Source organism: Salarias fasciatus, chromosome 7, assembly GCF_902148845.1.
Source record: "Salarias fasciatus chromosome 7, fSalaFa1.1, whole genome shotgun sequence".
NCBI lineage: Eukaryota > Metazoa > Chordata > Actinopteri > Blenniiformes > Blenniidae > Salarias > Salarias fasciatus.
In genome coordinates this window covers 21,962,573-21,981,942 of record NC_043751.1, presented here as the reverse complement: position 1 = coordinate 21,981,942, position 19,370 = coordinate 21,962,573, and the positions used below count along the sequence as shown (strand labels likewise).

General features: G+C 41.5%; 2 protein-coding genes and 1 non-coding gene across 3 annotated transcripts; all 3 read right to left on the bottom strand.

Moving 5' to 3' along the window:
- Nucleotides 1-1,178: 1,178 nt before the first annotated feature.
- uba2 (ubiquitin-like modifier activating enzyme 2) lies at nt 1,179-9,718 on the bottom strand. Its single transcript, XM_030095813.1, has 17 exons — nt 9,498-9,718; nt 7,774-7,857; nt 7,431-7,501; nt 7,289-7,353; nt 7,110-7,210; nt 6,894-7,015; nt 6,536-6,603; nt 6,272-6,393; nt 5,352-5,451; nt 4,525-4,676; nt 4,146-4,239; nt 3,889-4,001; nt 3,599-3,754; nt 3,009-3,105; nt 2,691-2,796; nt 2,473-2,615; nt 1,179-2,305 (listed from the first exon to the last, which is right to left on the bottom strand). Exons 1-17 carry the CDS (start codon nt 9,636-9,638, stop codon nt 2,100-2,102), a joined length of 1,941 nt encoding a protein of 646 aa, XP_029951673.1. The 5' UTR covers nt 9,639-9,718; the 3' UTR covers nt 1,179-2,099.
- Nucleotides 9,719-12,578: 2,860 nt separating this feature from the next.
- Nucleotides 12,579-17,417, bottom strand: LOC115391953 (putative nuclease HARBI1). The gene is made up of 6 exons (XM_030096395.1): nt 17,305-17,417; nt 16,332-16,398; nt 15,172-16,061; nt 14,957-15,069; nt 14,767-14,878; nt 12,579-14,682 (listed from the first exon to the last, which is right to left on the bottom strand). Exons 3-6 carry the CDS (start codon nt 15,608-15,610, stop codon nt 14,276-14,278), a joined length of 1,071 nt encoding a protein of 356 aa, XP_029952255.1. The 5' UTR covers nt 15,611-16,061; nt 16,332-16,398; nt 17,305-17,417; the 3' UTR covers nt 12,579-14,275.
- LOC115392628 (U2 spliceosomal RNA) lies at nt 16,839-17,029 on the bottom strand. The gene has a single exon (XR_003931875.1). It is a non-coding gene; the product is annotated as a U2 spliceosomal RNA (small nuclear RNA).
- Nucleotides 17,418-19,370: the final 1,953 nt, after the last annotated feature.

Here is a 19,370-nt window from a genome sequence, read left to right as displayed (position 1 = left end):
AAAAAGTGCAGTTAGATAATTTAGTATATCCAATAAAGTATTTACATCCAGAAAACAACACCAATAAAACAACTTCTTTAAATGATATCTCTTTGTGTCATCATCAAATCCATCTTTCAATGTAAGTGATATGTTAAAGACAAGTTTTACATTCCTTTATAAAACAAAGAAGAAGTCAGGATTAACCTGTAACCTGTGATTGATTTAAAAATGTACCTGAATGTAATTACTTTACCCTGAAATGTGATGGCTAGAATACAAAAAAATGTAATATTAAGAAATGATGCGTTGGTTCAATAGATTCACATTTCTGTACACTAAATTTCTGGCATAATGTCTATAGAGTATTTGGAGAAAACCCACACATGCATAAGGAGAACATACAAACTCCAATTTAAAAGCACCTAAATTAAGTGATTAACTACCTTAAATGCAATTCTTTTATCTTAAAATTTGCTAACTTTTTTCCTGAAGTAACAAAATATACAAAATACACAAAATATGAATACTTTTGAAGTTGTACAAAAAAATCACTGAAGCCCTTCTGGGTCAGATTTGAGAGTAGCTGCTTTGCTTTCATGTCATATCATAAAACTGTGTTTTGTGCAACCTTAAAACTATGTGGCACAGTTTTCTAAAACATTTTAGAATTGACTATTGGCCAATAATAGACTCTTAGTAAAGCTGCCACATCTATGAAAGAATTCTTGAAGCACAAACAGTCTGTGAAGGTTAAAGATCAGTGCCTCTGCAGCTGATTACACTTCCTACAACCGGCAACAGCAGTAGCCTTTTCAGTACAATGTGGCCTCAATTTTCAGACACTTTGTACACAAATGTGTGTCAAGGTCTTATCTTACTGAACCCACATTGCAAAATATCCTCCATATAACATGAAAACTACAGTGAATCAGTTCAAACTGAGTAAACTGGCAGCTGTGAACAGAAAACATTCAAGTCTTGTGTTTAAAGGTCAAAACAGTCATTTCACCTGGAAAGTCTTACGTGGCAATTTGCCCGTTGGTTTCTAACGTAAAGCCTTCAAACACGTTTGAGGTTAATTGTTTCTGCATAATATCAAATAAAAATGCAATAAATTAGAATTTGCTAAAATATGATTTGATATTTCGTATAAGCGTTGTGTGAAAAACGACACAAACCACACAGAACAAAAAAGGCTTCTGTAACTGTTTATTGTCTTCATCAAATTGGTCCAAAGGGCTCTGGAAGCCGCTCAACAACAAGTCAGATCACAATGACGAATGAAATCATGGACATCCACAGAGAGAGAGCAGCAGGAGCTCGACTGTTTGAAGTGCAGGAGACTCCATCACCGGTCCAACCGCGGCTCCGCCTCTCACTCCGCCGGCACAGATCCACTTTAAACCAATATCAACGTGTGGACATGGAACTACCACTAGTACAGCTCGTTTCACGGGGAGCCGCGTCAGGGCTCCTCCCCCCACCGATGTCACGGAGGGCGCGGTGACGCATCGGCAGCCCCAACGTGTTAATTCTAGAAAAGAGGTAGCAAACCAGCGCCTCTTGGCACAAACCGGCCACAAACGCTCCGTCAGTGCTTCTGTGCTTTACCGCCCGCGTGCTGGAGGGCCCCCGGCTCCGGGGCCGGCCCACCTCGGCCTTTGAAAACAGCTGAGATCAACATGACAACCAAAGAAAGAACAAAGTTTTGGTTTAGAAATCTTTCTTTGAGACTTGACAACAAAGCACAAAAAAATCACCCTGACTTGTGTAGCATGAGAAATACAGTACGCTTATAAAAAATACAAAAAAAGCACTTTTTTTTTAACCATCGAGAGAGAGAGAGAGAGAGAGAGAGAGAGAGAGAGAAGCATCTCATCAGGACCAGAAACAAAGATAACAGGAGAAGCTTTGTGTGTTGTCCAAAACTTTTTAAAACGTAGAACCTATTTACAGCAAAGAGAGTGGAGGGAGAATGAAATGAGAAGCACGGATACGGTGGAGGGAGGGAGGGAAGAGCAAGTGACCAAAGACGAACCCGGGCTGGAAAGCGTTCTTCATAAAAGAGGAGTTTTATCTGAGAGTTCGTCAGAGAGTTCTCCGCGAGGAGCTGCGCGTTAGTCCAGGGCGATTATATCGTCGTCGTCGTCGTCTTGGGCGGCGTTCGATTGGTCCGTCCGCGGACGCTTGGTGGACGTTTCTCCGGTTTCTGCGTCTGGGTGCTTCCTCTTGGTGCCGGTGGTTGCCGGCGCTGCCGAGCTGGACGAAGCCTCCTCCTCATCGTCAGAGTCTACGATCATGATGTCGTCGTCGTCGGATGGAGCTGGATTAAAAAAAATAATAACAAAAAATCACAATGATTAAGTAGCCACTATGACAGAGTTCGTGAACAACTTCAAACAAGACCAGAATTTTTCAACTTGCTCAGTTTTGATAACTGGATTTTGCACTTTTAAAATAAATCTGAAATAAGACTGAGTTCGTACTGACCTTTGGAGGATGTGGACGGCTGGGCTGAGTCTTTGTTGCCATTCGTGATGCTGTTGACCTCTTCCTGGTTGGTCTGAGGGGGCGGAGCTTTGTCCGGAGCCTCGCCCACCACCTCGAACTCCACGTCCCGCTCCAGCTCCTCGCTGCAGGACCAACAGCAACGTTAAACTCAGACACTCTCTCTCATGCTCTTCAGTTGATGTCAAGCGGGTTCGTACGTGTGCAGGACGTTGATGAGCAGCGTGTAGTCCTGGAGGAAGTCGTCGGCTTGGAGACGGCTGCCGTTACGAATCCCGAAGTCAGAGAGAAACTTGTTGTTGTTCGCTGTGGAGACAAACAAGTATTTTATACATTCAGAAAGTATGAAACCAGGCACATTTCTCGACCAGGAGTTGTCAAAACTGAGGTTTCTACATGTTGAACTTTGGTGATTTTGGCTGTAAATGGTGCATTTTATTTCTCTACTGACAGCCGTGGTTACAAACGCAGCTCTGAAAAGAAGCCGATTCCATGTTTCTCCCTCTCTTTATGCTCACCCTCCGTCTCTCCTTCCTCTGAGGAGATGAGGATGGTTCCTTTTCCATCTTCTATCTGAACGTCTGGAGCCACCATGCCAAACCTCTCCTTCAGGATCTGGACGGAAAAAAAAAAAACAAACCGTCACAAACATGGAAGCAATAAGCCAGTGGAATCGGTTTGTGAAATACTTCTGTACATGCTGGAGTTTCTTGTAATCCAAATTAATTTAAACATAATTACTCTTACTTTTTAAATTTCTACAACATGGAGCTGATGTGATGACTGAATTCTAACTTAATATCAATATTATTTAGTTCCTTTTTTATGTTTTTTTTCATCTGTTAATGCTTCTGATGGAATAATAATGACAGAATAATGAAAACTGTTACTATAGCTGAAATGGTTATTACAGCTAAAACTACTGAAAGTGGTGAAAAATAAAATAAAAAAGAAACCCTATATTCTAAGATGTATTCATCAAATATCAGAAATGTTCTAATTATTTTAAAGGTTGAATATTATTTGTAGCTCAAGCCTGGTTTTATGTTGTTCCTAAAGGTTGCAGCCCAACGTCAGAATCATGAAGTATTGATATCAGGTGCGTTACCCGGTCCTGCAGGGCCAGCACCGCCGTCTTGTTGACGTTGAGTTTGACGGTGACTTCGGGCCGGCTGGCGCAGACGTAGCAGTTGGCGCTGGGCGGGTCCAGGATGCACGGCACCAGCAGCTTCTTCCGCAGGTTGGGACACTTGTTCAGGAAGATCTGAAGAAGAGAGACGGGTTCCGCTTGAAAAAAAATTTCAAAGAGCACTTTCTTTACTTTACTTTATTTTTTTTATTTTTTTTTTTTAAAGGAAATCTGACTGAAAACATTCCCCTTCATCAGTGTGAACTGACCGAGCGGCAGGACTCGATTTCCCCGGACAGGATCTTCAGCCCCTCCAGCACGATGAGTCCGGCGATCACGGCGTTGGTCGTGGCGATAGCTGGGATGATGTTTCCTGCCATTGCTGAAACAAACATTTAGAGAAATGACTGATTACCAGTAAAACAAGACATTCAACTGACTATAGATGTGCTCGGTTTCTTTCTTTCTTTTTTTTTTTTTTTGTTAAATATCAATCTGAACCAATAAAAGTGTGTGCGTGACTCACACTTCACATCGAAGCGGCTCTTCATGTTCATGCTGAAGATGTGCATCCGCAGGTTGGCTGCTGCAGTGACGAAGTCCATGGCTGGAGGGTCATCCTGACATCGGGACAGAGAGAAACATTAACCCCACGCTCTGCAGCCTTCAGAGTTAATACACATTGTTTTATTTAAGACCGTTTTAGTAGCTTTACTTGCGTTTGTCATTGCAGCAATTTCAGCTGTTTTACCTCTTGTTGTCATTTAGTCTATTTTTCCTTTTCGTATCTGTATTGTTGTATTTTAGCTTTTTGTAGCTGCGCTACCTTTTCAAGCCAGTACACATGCACTACTTCTGTCCTTATGGGCTCTGGCTGTCTCATGCTCAGTCCCTCCTCCCCTCACCTTGTCCCAGACCAGCTCTGCACCGTCCCCTCTGTCCTGCAGCTGTGTGCGGAGAGTCTCCACGCTGTGCTGGAACAGCTGGCAGCAGCCCCAAACGCCCAGAACCTGCTGGTCCTTCAAGCCTGTGGCCGGAGTCTCCTCCTGGGGACGCACTGCAGGACGGCAACAAACGGAGATCAACACACAAACCGGGCCTGGCGATGCAACTGTTAACTGGACAGTTAGAGTTGCTGGAAACGCTGGAAATGTCAAAGTTATGGCAAGGATGTGGACGGGGGTCAAGAAACAAGTGTTTCCTTCCTGAAATGCTTTTGGTGGAAAACTGCAGATCAATACGCAATTTATGTAAACAAATAAAATCAGCTCCGTGCTGTCTGGTTAAAACAGGGTCAAAGCAGGGAAAAGAACTCATCTCAAAGCACAAAGACATCAACATCACACAAGTGTTGATCTGAAAGTTTACTGCAATTATTAAACGTCACTTTATCATATTGTGTAGCTCCAATACAGAAATGACTTCAAATCAATCTTTCCACTTGTTGGAATACTGATTTTTGAACACTGGGGCTCAAAAGGTTAACTTTCTCTAATTGTTTTTGCTGTTACACAACTGATGCAATCCTCAAAACCATACTGGATTAATCTACCTGCACTAAGCTGCACAACTGCTCCGTTTCCTCTAATTCTGATTCAATATCAGACAAACCTGCAGCAATGTTGCGTATTCCTACACGATTTACAATAAATACCATCATCTCCATGCAGTCCTATCAGCCCTGTTGTTGTTTTGTTGCTGTAGATCTCTTTAAACACTGCTGGTGACAAACCTCCGTTCTCCAGCTGGTGCCAGTCCAGCGGTGTGGGAGCTTTCCTCTTCTTCCACAGCTTGTCCATCGTCAGCAGGTACATGATATCATCTTTGAAAAGCTGTGGGAGCAAAGAGAGTCACAACCGAGCTTGTTATGGTCTGTTTACAGAGGCAAAAAAGGGTCATTTTGGTAAATTTTACAAACGATCAAAAATAGTTTGACCTAAGTGGGAGAAAAGCACAGCACGAAAGCATGAAAATTTGTCCGATTGTTAAAAATAGACATCAGTTATGTACTCAGTCAGTAATGATGTGACCTGATGCAACCACTTTGGATTTTACAGTCACCACAGTGGGGAAGCAGTTTTCTCAGCCTTCTTTCACAGGAGTCCTGAACATGCAACTTGTAGCAGCTCTCTTTTTACAGAAAGACTGAGACTTCCACTGTGAATCTGGACAGTTTTTACACTACTACTACGATGATTCAATCCCACATCTCCCACGCTCAATGTCAACTTTAAACCTAATGCTGTAAAAGGAAAAGGGACCTTGCATTTACTACCTAATTAGCTATTTATCACGTTTAGGCGATTCAAATCAAGGGTCTCTTCTCATAATCAGATGCACAATTCATCTTATTCACATTATGCTTTCACAGCATTTCCCATTGAAAAAAATCAACTGAGAAGCAGATGTGCTAAAGCTCAGACGGGGCAAGGTTTTCCCAACTGACTCAAGTTAAGAGACTTCAACAGAAATATGAAAAATGAGAGGAACCTCGCCTGTTCCCAAAGTGCCGTTTTAATATCGTAAGCAATAAAGTAGAAGAAATGGTTTGAAATACAGCAGGAAAAGCTTCAAAATATACTACTGCATCTGCTTCTAATGGCAGCAAATAAAACAGACGTCATGAAAGTAAAGAAATTCTGTGCACGGTACCTTGTTGAAGAGCTTGACGGGGTCGTATCCGGTGGAGCGGGCCCACTCCTTGGTGGAGACCCGTTTAATGTCCCCGTCTTTATCCGACGCCGTCGCACGAGCCGCCGTCTCCTCGGGATTCCCTGCTCACAGACGACAGATGGAAATCGCGTTATCCAGACTCCTCGGTTACGAAGCAACAAGTCAGATGCTGCTTCGTATGGAGTAAATCAACAGCTACAGCAGTGCATTGTGGGGGGGAAAAAAGCTGAAGCTCTCACTCACATGCAGCCTCGGGGTCTGCGGTGTCGGGTGACACCTCCTGATCGGCGTCTTCCTCTCCAAACAGCTGACTGCAAACACAGAAACAGGCTATCACTGCTGTCCTCAGTCATCCACATGTGCACTGATTCCAAAGTAAAGCAGAGGCCGGTACTTCTGGAAGCGGGTTTCACTGAATTGTAACAGGCAGTGTAAACAGACAAAACAATGGAAATGTGTAGTTTTGGCTTGCGCCGTCTCTCAGGCCACTGTACAATCCTTCAATCATGGAATCAGAACTACCAAGGTCCTGACTGGCAGCTAAAAAAAAAAAAACATATGAAAAGCAGAGTGTGGTGTGGTGATGCAGTGTGAGCCGTACTTAAAGAGATATTTGGCCCAGACGATGCAGTGGATGGGCTCTGACGGTGTGTTTCTGATGGTGCAGCCTGGAAAGGTCTTCTGGGTGGGCTTCGGTTGGCACTCGTAGCACTCAGTCATACCCTGGGATTAGAGCAGGAAAAGCAATGAGGTAAATGCTCAGCATGTCAGATTGCATCTGTTGATTTGAGCATGAAAGAAAGGTGAGGAGGGACACCTTCTTGATGACCGAGACTTGTCCCAGGTATCCTGCGGTGCCGCTCTCGATCAGAGGAATGTCCGCTGCCAAACACATCCTGTTCACGTGGTTTCTGGCAGCTGGAGAGACGAGAAAAACCATCAGTCCAATTTCTTTCAACACGTCCACAGCCTCAGAAGAGGTCTCGGTGTGGATACCTCTGTTGTCCAGAGCATTCATCACCAGAACGAACTTTCTGAAGAATTCAACATTGTAATCAGGGCTGTGGAGGGAAACAAAAATAATTTAATTTCCTGTGTTGTTTCAAGGGGACATGGTGGTGTAGTCAGAAATACTCACTTCATGATGCTGTCATGGTATGCAGTGATGTTGGCACTGGGACAGAACTGCAAGGCGCTTTCTTTGGCAACCTGTTTGGAAAACATCGTAGTAAACTGTGGAAAGAGTCTCTGATCTCACACTAACTCAGAGGACAAACTAACTGGATTTATTTGATTTCATCCGAAAATGGGCAGTGAGTGACAGAATTTTGAATTTCTTAGGTCTCGTAAAATAGTCTCAATATTATGCTTTGGGGAAGAACACCCGGCGAATCTAATCAGCAGCGATATGAAAAGGAACATAAGGGTTGAATCTAGTCCACACGACTTTCCAGCTCCCAGTGAGAAGTATCTTTACATACCTGTGCTTTAGACTTGCCAACATGCTTCTTCTGAAATAGGAACTGACGGTTCAGGTTGCTCACGTCTATCGTGTCCAAGTCAATCTGCCAAATAGAAAATGACCACATGACATTATTTTTGATGGAGCACTTTTCACACGCATATAAATTCAAAGTCACAGTAGAGCTGAGCATAGCCAAACCATAAGGGGATTGTTTAAGTGTTCGCTCCTTCAAATTGTTCTTTATGTCCTTTGAAAGGTGCTTTCACACAGATTAGTATGCATGAGGGTGATATTCATCATTTTTACTATTATAGTAACTATGTGACTTGTTTTAAATGCTCTAGATTACACCGAGTTTGCATCTTGAGATTTGTTTCCATAAATAATATCTGTCAGTCCCACAGATTAATAATATAATTTGTGAATTAATCCTGATTTATTACATCTCTCTTTCCTATTTAAAGTATAGCCTCTTTGAACTTTCAGTGAATGGTAAAAGAATTTGAGTTCATTCAAGCTTTTTGCAAAATGTTACCCTGACCATGCTGATATCACGATATATTCTTCATTTCTTGTGATACCTTAGTGAAAAAACAGTAAGTCAGCTTCAGGCATGGCTGTTTTCACACAAGATTTACAAAACATGTGCAAATAAATACCTCAATCTTATTTTTAATGTAGCTTTTATTCAGCACCATTTAGCACAGAACAGTTAAAGTTTGCCAACCAAAAGTAATGTCACCAAACAGATTGGTTGATCAAACAATGTTCATCTGCTTGGAAGTTTTTAGAATGTGATAAAAAAAAATGTAAGAGAAACCCTGCTGATTTGATTGCCGGCGTGAGCCAGACATCACTAAAAGACAAGGAAATAGAGCTGAATCCATACCAAAAATAACAAGTGATAACTTCTGTTTGCAAAGTAATAAGCAATTACACGACTGTACACCACTGTACAGATACAGGGTGAGTTTGGTGAATTTTTATCATATATACCCAGTATCTCACACACACACACACACACACACACACACACACACACACACACACACACACACAAACTTTTAAAGTGTAAAGGTTATTATAGCACTATTTTACTGGTCCACCCCTACATTAAAACAAAAATAATCCCGAAGTTCAAATCTTCTATTTTTGGGATGCGCTGTCATTGAAATCATGTGTGGCTTTTTGATACATAGATTGGGGATGGCTTTTTGATTTGTTGGGTTTTGTTTTTAATTATAGCTTGCCTCTGACTCTTCAACATGAACCACATCCTTCCTGATTGTATTTTGTTCGTTTAAATATCCAGGTACCAGGTTGAAAGAGGGGCTGTCCAGGGGCCCGTTATTTAAACTGTACGACCTTGTCTTTAGCAGTTTAGCTCCAAGAACATAGATTTGAATGCACACACCTGTTACTAATAATACGAGGCTGCAGTGGTTATAATAACATCCCAGAGCTGAGAGCAGCAGCTTGCACAGCAGCATGGGTCTGTCTGTAGGCAGTTAGCTCTAACACCGACTAGTCCTGCCAACTGAGCACCGCTAATGGCGCCAAGTGTTTCTGCTAAACCACTGGAGGCCTTTACAATATTTAACAATTTCAGTGTCTATTTCACATCATAACTGTGGGGGCATGCAAGCACGGTCTGGAGTTTCTATGTATGAATGGAGAGTTCGCCGGAGCCCGCACACACAAAGAGCGAGTTAGCGTGTTTAGCAGCATGCTAACACTCACAACTTCGATGTTCTTGAAGCCGGTGAGGACGAGGTTCTTCAGCAGCTCGCAGCCGATCCCTCCCGCTCCCACCACCAGCACCGCGCAGCTGGACAGGGAGTCGGCCAGCTCTTTGCGGAGGGAACCCACCAGATGGACCATGTTGATCGGCTACAGAAAACTGAAGCGACGCTGCAGCACCGGGAGGCTAGCGGCTAGCTTCTTCTTCTACGGTGCAGAAGTCCCGCCCACTTCTTGCTCTTTAGCGCACTCCACCGGACAAACATTAAATAAATAATGTATTTTTTTTTAATCAAAACCAAACAATCCAAAACAGCACAGATCAAACAACACTGTAAAATACAGCACTCATTAAAACATAGACCCAATACCATCAATTAAAATAATAACAAAAACATTGATAAAAAGATGACAATTAAAGATGTAACGTACTTGTTTTAAATGAGACCTAAACACGTCCCAAACCTGTAAATATTACTCCTTTCGGTTGTGTAGTTTGGCAATTAAGAACTCATAAACTACGAGACAATCCCACATAGCATGAATAAATGTCCCTTCATGACGGCTATATTTCCAATATAAATTATTCTGAATAATACCCATTTCAAAAAGTTGTGAGGGTGTGCAACGAGACCAATGAAGTATTTTATGAGTGAGCTTCCCTTGTGCTTCACTCGAAAACCGTCCCATAGTGGAAATAACTTTATGCCATGAATCCTGATCTATGTCCACATTCAAGTCTCTCTGCTAAATAAGTCTCAAACCCTCATTTATCATACATTGCTCTATATAAGATTTTATAAAACTTGAGGCTGATTGATATTTTCGAGGCATTTAGTCCTGCACAGCATTGTCCTGTTCAGTTGCTTTAGTACATAACTCAAACTACTTCGTATTTGCAGGTATCTCCAAAAGTCTACTTTTTTTCAAGCAGAACTGAGTTTCAAAATCATGGAATGATTTGAGTTTTGTATCAACTGGACCTGTTATCTTAGCCTTTGCCAGCCAGAAATCCCAAGAAAAGGCTTTATTATTTATTTTTATTGCCGATTATTCCAAAGTGAATAATATGCTTGTTTATAAGGAGAAAGCTTTAACAATTTGTGAAATGTAATCAAATTTTTTTTAGGTTAGGCTCCTGGCCTCTAAATGAGACTTTTTGTGACAAAACATCCAATGGACAGTAGGGGGCGGTATATTCCTTTTCAATATTCACCCACCCGAAATCTGTCTTGGTTTTTGAAATAATTTATGAGTCAATTTATACATTTCAAAGGCAATATTATACAACTTTACACTTAGGAGTGAAAGTCCACCATTCTTGCTACATAGAGCTTCTGCAAAAAATATCCTTGACTTTTTTCCATTCCACAGATAATCTTTAACCATTTGATTACACTGCTTAAAATATTCTCCAGGTATTGAGATTGGAAGCATTTTGGACAAATAATTGAATTGTGGTACAATAACCATTTTTATAGTGTTAATCTTTCCCCACAATGTTAAATTAAACTTTTTCCACTTTTCCAGGCTGTTCTTGATTTTAGTAAGGGGGGAAGTCGCAAAAGTTGGCCTATAATTTTACATCTAAATACTTCCCGCCAGAAAAGAACCATTTAAAATTACCCACATCAGTCATACTTAGATGACAGACTCTGGCATAGCATTTGATTTATGCTAATTGACATTATAGCTGACATTATAGCAAGAATTTTGAGAAAACTAATCAACCTTATCAAGAAGAGCCTGGGTACAGGATAAATAATACATTTTTACATTTTATTTTCATTACATCAATAACAACAATGTTAATGATGTACTGACCCCCTGATCAATATGTGTATTTTTTGGTCATTTATTAATTTTACTATCAATTCTTAACATAGTGTCTTTTTTGTAATCCTGAGAACTTCATCATATTTATTTTTTTCAGTCCTCTTTTTTAAGATGAAGTATTTTTCAATTCCTTATTTTCCATGTGTTTGTGCAATGTGGAGCTAATGTGATAACCAAATTTCCCAATGTGGAATGAATAAAGTGTTTTCTTATCTACTACTAACCATATGAATGGATGAATCTGCTTAATCTTAAAGTGCTTCAGGCTTACTACCAGTTTAAAAAAAGTATCTCTTGATATTAATATGTCTAGATGGAAGGTATGATTTTCTTTTGTTTGCTTGAAATTAATACAAATGCATTATTTCTCCTCACTGCTGTTTTGACAATTCACCATATGAAAATGTACTTGTCATAATTACACAAAGACTAACCTAATTTTCATAAAGCCACGTCTCGTTTTTCTGTGAAAACGTGAATTATTTTCAACAGAGTCACAGCAAGAGCCTGAATAGTAAATGGGTAAATCATGGACTAGAATAAGCTCAAGTTTACCCAGGATACTCACAACCGAATACTGACTCTTGTTGTCTTGGACTGAACTTAACAATCCTACACAATAATACCTTGTTTTTGAGTTAACAAACTAGGAATTCTTAAGATCTTTGACGAGCTGTGACCAGGGGGAAAATGTGATGAAAGAATATCAGAGATGGGAAAATGTTTTGAAATCACTGCTGATATAAAAACTTGTCCTCCACCAACACCGAAACACATTGAACTATCATTTTGAAATGGTTCTTTTTATTGTGGATTAAAATGAGACAAAATAAAGATATTTATTTATGTCATTTATTTCTTTTTAAAGGCCATTAATTATGTCAAGGTTAAGTGAGACCAGCCTTGATGTCTGTTGGGTCTTTAGGTAAATTTTATGTTGTACTTTGAACAGTGTTTTCTCACATTTGTCATGTGTACAGCGGTGGAGGCAAATTCCAGGAAGAGAGGTACACGAGACATTGACCCTGTGCCCTACTTAAAGCTGCCACATGTAAATACTCTGTAGTAACCTCGCTGTGGAAAGTTTACTATAGTGCAAAGTGTTGGAAGATGAACCACATTACCCCGGCCAACCATTCAGCATCACAAGTTTTTTGTGTCGTTAAGAGGCTTTTACTGATAAAAAGAAGAAAAAACACAAAAGGAAATTTCACACTATTGAAAATATTTTTATTATACATCAGTCGTGAGAGCACAGTCTGAGTCCTCCAGGCACAGTGAACACTGGCCACCTTCACAAAGCAGGTTGAGCAAACTCTGAGGTGATCTACTCTGAGACAGGAAACCCTCAATTGTTCCAGAGCAGCTGATTTCAGTTAGTTTGATCAACTTGGAGTAGTTTCACCCAGAGTTAAGTGGATGTGCCACAACTATAAAAACACAACATCAATGGAGCCCTGAGTCGGCAAGTAACAATGGCAACAGGGAAGAGGCGGGCTGCGTTTTTCACCCCACAAGAATTGGACGTCTTAATGCAGTCATACAGTGAGTTTGAACATGTTTTCAGAAAGAAGTGCAACAAGGCTGCAGCTGCCAAAGAGAGGGAGACGGCTTGGAAGAGCATTGCTGCCCGGATCAACAAGTAAGTTTATATGTAGTCCTCTGCAATGACAATAATACCACAGTGGAAAACTGCTTCATTTCATTTCAATTAGGTGCTACCCTGTGGGGGAGAAGCGCACTTGGCAGCAGGTTAAGATGAAATATAAAAACATTGTTCAAACAGGTGAGACCTCGGCACAATCTCATGGGTGCCTCATTTTGATCATGTTTTACATGCTGTGATGTTTGACTGCGGCGGTTTGATCCCTAACATAATGCCGTTTTCACAAATACCTTCACATCTGTAATGTGTCAGTCAAATAAATTAAATCAAAACTAACACAGACTTTTACTCAGTCAACAGAAAGAAGGCAGATGGCTGTAAAACGGATGGTGACCCTGGAACACCACCTCTAATGGAGCCTGAGGAGCTGGTACCAAGCCAGAATTTAGAAAGGCCAGAGGTCGAGGGAATCCCTGGAGGGAGCTCAGCCACTGAGGCCACACCCCAAGACACAAGTGCCTTTCTAAAATGTATTATGCCTTGGCTTTCAGGCCTTTCTTCTTTAAGCCTATTCATAAAAATATTTTTCCCTTTCATGTGTTTTTTCCCCCCTCCAACAGATTCCGATGCTGCTCTCTGCCTGGTGGAGCTCCCTCACACCACAAAAGACCTTCTAATTTTAAGTATGGAAAGCAACACTCCAAAGATTTTGCCAAATGGTAGTTTAAGCACTGTATATTGAAACGTATCACTCATCTAGAATGAAGAGCACGGGGAAACTGTGTCTGCTGCCTTCACAGAGTGGGATCCAGAAAAGCATAACGAGGCAACATCTTCATACTTTACTGATAGTACTCTTCCCGTTTACATTTCTTAACATTCTGGTAAAATACAGAGTGTGACACTTAGCCTACAAGGAAGTATTAACACAATGTCATCCTTTTTAACAGGACATGGCTGGGCAGCAGCAGGAGGGTCCCCAAAAATCCACTGCACAGATTGACACAGTGAGATGGATGTTGAGTTAGCACCAAAGGTTCATTCTGTGGAATTCATGTGCGCCTGTATCACGAAATGTCCCCCTAATGTGTTCCCAGCTACCAGTTAAAGAGATCTATAAAGTATTCCTGCTGAAAAAAATCCAAAAAACCGACAAAGAAATGGAATTCTTGGACCGCCAGATTAGGAGGGCAGATCTAGAAATTGAAATACTGGAGCACAAGTTAGAGGTGGGTCCATGGTCACAGGTGATGAATGTTAATGATTGGAACATTGACTAAACTGGCTCTTGTATTTGTAGGAAATAAAGAAGACCAAATGAAAGGCTGTGTTGTCTTTATTTGGGTGTGGTGGTGTTGGTGGCGGTTTCATCTCCGAAGTGATTCTGGCATATCGCGTCTCTGGCTGCTCTGCCGTCCTGCGAACCCGGCAGGTGAATGGGGTCATCATCGGGGTCTTCGATTTGGAGGGCAGGTCGTTGCTCTCCTCTAATAGTGGCAATGTTATGAAGGACAACGCACGCCACAATAATATCAGTGGCCCTGTCGGGGGTCACCCTGAGGTGACGCAGGCACTTGAAACGGGATTTCAGCAGGCCTATGGTCCTCTTCACCCGGGCTCTCGTCTTGCAGAGAGCTTGGTTGAAGTTCTGTTGGGGGCCTGGTTCGGGGTCAGGGTAAGGGGTCAGCAGGGTCGGTTGGCATGGGTAACTGCTGTCACCCAGCAGATGGCCATCAAACTCCCCTGTAATGGCACAGTGGAGGCATTAGAGTATATCGAAGGAGGGAGACAAGTGAATGATACTGTGCAAATCTTTAGGCTGCTCACCACGTTGCAATCTGTCGCTCAGGCTACACTCGTGATAAATCTTCGAGTTATCAACAGACCCAGGTGACTTGGCCTCCACATTGGAAATCATGTATGCAGCATCACAAATGATCTTTACAGTGCAGAGAATGACAGACATTGAACTACTTTGCAGTCTTTAACATTTTGAAACAGTAGTCGGCCGACATACCTGCACATTTATGCTGTGACTGGACTTCTTATTCAGGTACTCTGCTTCATTACGAGAGGGAGCCGTGATGGGGACGTGTGTGCCGTCTATGCAACCAATCACATTGGGAAATCCTGAAAGAAATCAAAATGACTAATCCCAGTCTAAGGTTGCAGTACAATGTCAATAACAGAATATAACTTAAAATTAATTCAATGGATCTTTACATCATTCACCTGCGATCTTGTGGAACGCCTTCTTGATGGTTCTGACAGGTTTATGTCCAGGGAAAACGACAAAGGTGGGTAACAGCCGTTTCAGGGCGAGGCACACTTTTCTGACTGCCCTGCATGCAGTTGACTTACTCAAGCGCTCCGCATCTCCGATATTGCACAAAAAACTTCCATTTGCAAAGAAACGCAGTGCAACGCACAGTATCTGCTGGGAAGTGAGCGCATGGCTACGTTTGGTAATGTTACGAATGTGAGGGCGGATGAGGTTGTGTATGTAGTTGATGGACTCTGATGTGAAACGGTACCGCTCAAAAAGATAACTGTCTGGGAATGCCAGAACATCTATGCGTGGTCTGATAGTCACCTCCCTACCAATATTTAATTCTCTACGCAGTAATGCCGCACCTTCATCCACGGGATCGTTAAGAAAAGGACACGCCATGTTAGTGAAAGAAATTCGCACCTACTGTGCCGAATGGACTTCTAATATGTCATGGGCCTAAGACTGATTTTTTTTTTCCTTTTTTTAAATGCTGACTGAATGAATAAGGAAGTCAAATCATGTGTATGGCTGAAAAAAAGCAGCGACAAGAGAGAAACTCAAGGTTCATTGAGAAAAGCCTTCTCCAGACCAGGTTAGGTCTGTTGAGTCTGTTGCTATGTTAACTGACCAAGCGGTTAAGCTACCTTGCTCTGTGAAACAGGTTAGAGTTACCCCTATTTCTCAGGTTGAATTACTTCCCTTGGTGAAATGGAAAACTTGCAAGTTAACCTCATTTCAGGGTTAACAGACTCAGACTTTTCTCTAAACCTGCTTTGTGACGCGGACCCCAAGAGGATTCAAACTTTCTCCTCTAGTCACCCTTCAGGAAACACCTTGATCTGCAGTTTGTCTGTTTCAAAAAAAGAAGAGAAATTTGACTTAAGTAGACCATTTCAGTAGGGTGTACTACTTACAGCTCATGGAAAATTCAATCTGATGATCAAGAACTTCGATCAGTTCAAAAACCTTGTATTGGTTTTGCCATTTCAATGTGTTGCTTCAATATTTTTGACTTTACAACAAATCACAATGAAACCAATCTAATTGGGTACAAAACATGTTATTACGCAAAGATTTCTGAAATATGACAGGTGATCTAATGAATGAGTGACAGATTTACCTGCAGGTCCAATGCAAGACAAGCTGAAGCAGTTCTGTCTCACTCTGCGGTTTGTCCTCTGCATGAGCTGAAAAACAATTGGTCATTGTCATGATGTGGAACATATTTTATAGATTCGAAATTCAATGTCTCCATGATTCTTGGAAAGATAAACCAATTAGGTAGAAGACATCTAACAAAAAAAACAATGAGTGTTTACCAGGTAGTCTGTTTCTCTGTTCGTGCTGTAGAGAACAAACACTACATGAACTCTAAATTTCAGGTATTATTCAAAATTTTATTTGTCGAATGTTGATTCTGTTATATGTGTGTTGATGCTACAGGAAGGTGAATTTATTCTTGAAAACGAATAAAAAGCAATTGCCCTTTTGCTCCTGACATTGTCTGATGTCATACAACACAATATCAATCCCCAGAAAAAGACTATTTATCCCAGTACACTATATCTTTATGATAACGTATCATACTTTTTTATTTAATCTACATTTTTTTTCTTTCAACAGTTGAGGGGGGTGCACCGTTCCTGGAGGTACTGCAATACCAGGTCGATGCGTGGAGTGGACGGAGCAAGCCCCTATTCCATCTCCCTGTTCCAAAAATCAATTTAATATATGGTCCCCGGGTAGGGGACGTATCAGATATTAAACTGATAAGAACAGATACTACACTTGATCTTAGCCAAAAGGCCGAGAAGCGATACCGACAATAGGTCTGAGGGGAGGGAGTCATTCTCCGTACTGTCAATATCAGTCCAGGTCTGACACTAATGCACAATTTATTTAGAAGTCAAATACAATATAAAAAGCAAAGTCAACAAAGTCCAAGCCTTGATGCTGTCGGACCGATGTGTTTAAAGAAGATAAAGAGCGTTTCTTTTTGACTAAAGTCTACACATCGAGTCATGTGAGGCATCGTGGTCCAATCAAAAGCAAAGGAAATCAAGTCAAAATATTAAAGTTTGATTCTCACTCACATAAATAGGACACACTTTTTCCAGCCAAGTAGATCTGACGCTAATGAATCATGATAAAAAATGATCAAATATGAGGCGTACGAGGAATATTTAACTTGTTCGGAGCGACAGCTCACGCAATAACATGTCCGTGTAGCAACAGGGATACAAACAACAGTTCCTACCACCACAAATGCAGTTTGTGGTTTACGGCGCCTCGAGTGGAGAGGAGCGGTACTACAGGCCTCAACCTGCGGCTCTACACAAATTCTGACTTCACAATGCAACGTTATTGAGTTAACAAGCAAAACTTACAGCTCGTACTACGAATATACCGTCCAAAATTTTAAGGAACCTAAACAAGTCATTTTGCCCTCACCTTCTGCAGGCTGTTCAATTAAAATATCACAAAACCTTATTAAGAAGCCAATTAAAAAAACATTGTACAACCAACCAACTCGACGCAAACAAGAAAAAATGGGGGATTTTTTTTCTACACAGTCGTGCGGAACACTTCAGCAAAAGAATAGGTTTAAACGCAGCAAGAAACCGAGCTCAACCATGATTAATTATCACAATTACTACGAGATTTGACTTCTTCACAGTGAAAACAGCTAGTTAAGATGAAATTACATGTACAGTTTTAGGTAGTTGGATAAAAAAAATTAGGTTAGCAAGTAACTATAAACCCACCAAAGACTTTTATCCGCTCCGTGATGCCTGCCTTCCTCCAAAGACGAACTCCAAGGCTGCAGGCAGCGCATGCGCACACTGGCTGATCCGCGCTTTGCACTCTGGATCGCTTCGACGCGTCGACGGCACCGCCATATTGGACCGGGCAATTGTTCAACAACTGTGATTTCTTTTTTGCAGGATTGAAATGGTTGTTTTGCAGTTAGATTGCATCATATACTTCATTTATATATTATACGGTATATTATAAGAGTTTATGAGTTAAGCGGAGGTTTTCAGCGAGATAAAGATCACTTGTAAAGAACTATATATCAAACATTAGATGAAATTTTACAAAGTGATTTGTTTTTGGTTTTTGAACTACCATAATTTATTTGTCTTGTGTTTCAGTTTCAAACACTCGCCACTCAGTGACTGTTTAAAGACAAAAAAAATTCAACCTTCTGCCTGTTGAAGATATCATTTACATCTGTCTCTAGTGGCTCCAGAGAGGTGAGAATGTGTGAGTGGTCAGCTGGGTCTCTTGCTGATACAGGTGAGCTTCAGCCAATGTGGGCTTTGTGGAGTGGGAGGCTGTTGCTTTTTCGTAACTCAGTAGAAGTGGTTCAGGTGGTTTGTCTGTGGGGGAGGGATCTTCAGTCATTTCTGTGTTTCAGCTTCTTTTCAGGCCCCTTTTTCACAAAGGTGGTTCCACTCTTAGTTCGGAGCCAGAGTTTTGGTTTGTCTGTTCTGTCAATAACTACCAGCAGAGCAGGGTGAATCAGTTGAACTCCACTGTGGAGCAGTGTCAACACAGTAAGCTGGGGAAACCTTCAGGTATGTCAGTGTTACGGCCGTCGCCGTATTGTCTCTCCATTTTTCCCCTCCTCCAAGTGTGTGAGTGTGTGTCTGTGTCTGAGTGGGTGGTTCCCAGGTTGCTGCTGCTGCTGCAAGGGCCGATCATCGCCTCATGGTCGGCACCTGGGGAGCCTGGCCAAGGAGCAGCTCGTCAACCAACGGTGCCACAGTCCTGAGGAGTTAAAAGCGGCTGGCAAGACACAGACTGCAGCTGGCTGAAACCTGCCATGCTCATGTGCCTCTTTGTTGGAGTCAGTTGCTAGTTGTGGCTGTTGTTGGTAAGTTAGGCACTTGGTTCTTCGTTTTGTGACGTTCTCTGTTGTGTTTTGGTTTGAGGAATCCTTTGTTGTGTCTTCTATATTTTTTTAGTTACCCTTTTTGGCTTTGTTTGTGGCTTTAAAACTCTAGTTTAGAGTCTCTTTTTGTTACTGTTGATCTTACTTTTATTAATAAATAACTTTAATTTCCACTTTACCATCTGTGGTCTTTATGTTACTGCCTTTCTCCATCTCCTACACGAGCTGGCCGTAACAGTGTGTGAACTACTGGCTCAAAAA

Bases quoted from the DNA above. Each gene is read 5' to 3' on its own strand.
- LOC115391953 (XM_030096395.1), bottom strand. From the start codon at position 15,610: ATGGCGTGTCCTTTTCTTAACGATCCCGTGGATGAAGGTGCGGCATTA. The intron at 15,070-15,171 runs GTGAATGATGTA...GATTTCTTTCAG, and splicing joins GGCGTTCCACAAGATCGCAG to GATTTCCCAATGTGATTGGT. The intron at 14,879-14,956 runs GTATGTCGGCCG...TGCACTGTAAAG, and splicing joins GTCACAGCATAAATGTGCAG to ATCATTTGTGATGCTGCATA.
- uba2 (XM_030095813.1), bottom strand. From the start codon at position 9,638: ATGGTCCATCTGGTGGGTTCCCTCCGCAAAGAGCTGGCCGACTCCCTG. The intron at 7,354-7,430 runs GTGAGTATTTCT...TTCCCTCCACAG, and splicing joins TACCATGACAGCATCATGAA to CCCTGATTACAATGTTGAAT. The intron at 6,604-6,893 runs GTACGGCTCACA...CTGTGTTTGCAG, and splicing joins TGGGCCAAATATCTCTTTAA to TCAGCTGTTTGGAGAGGAAG.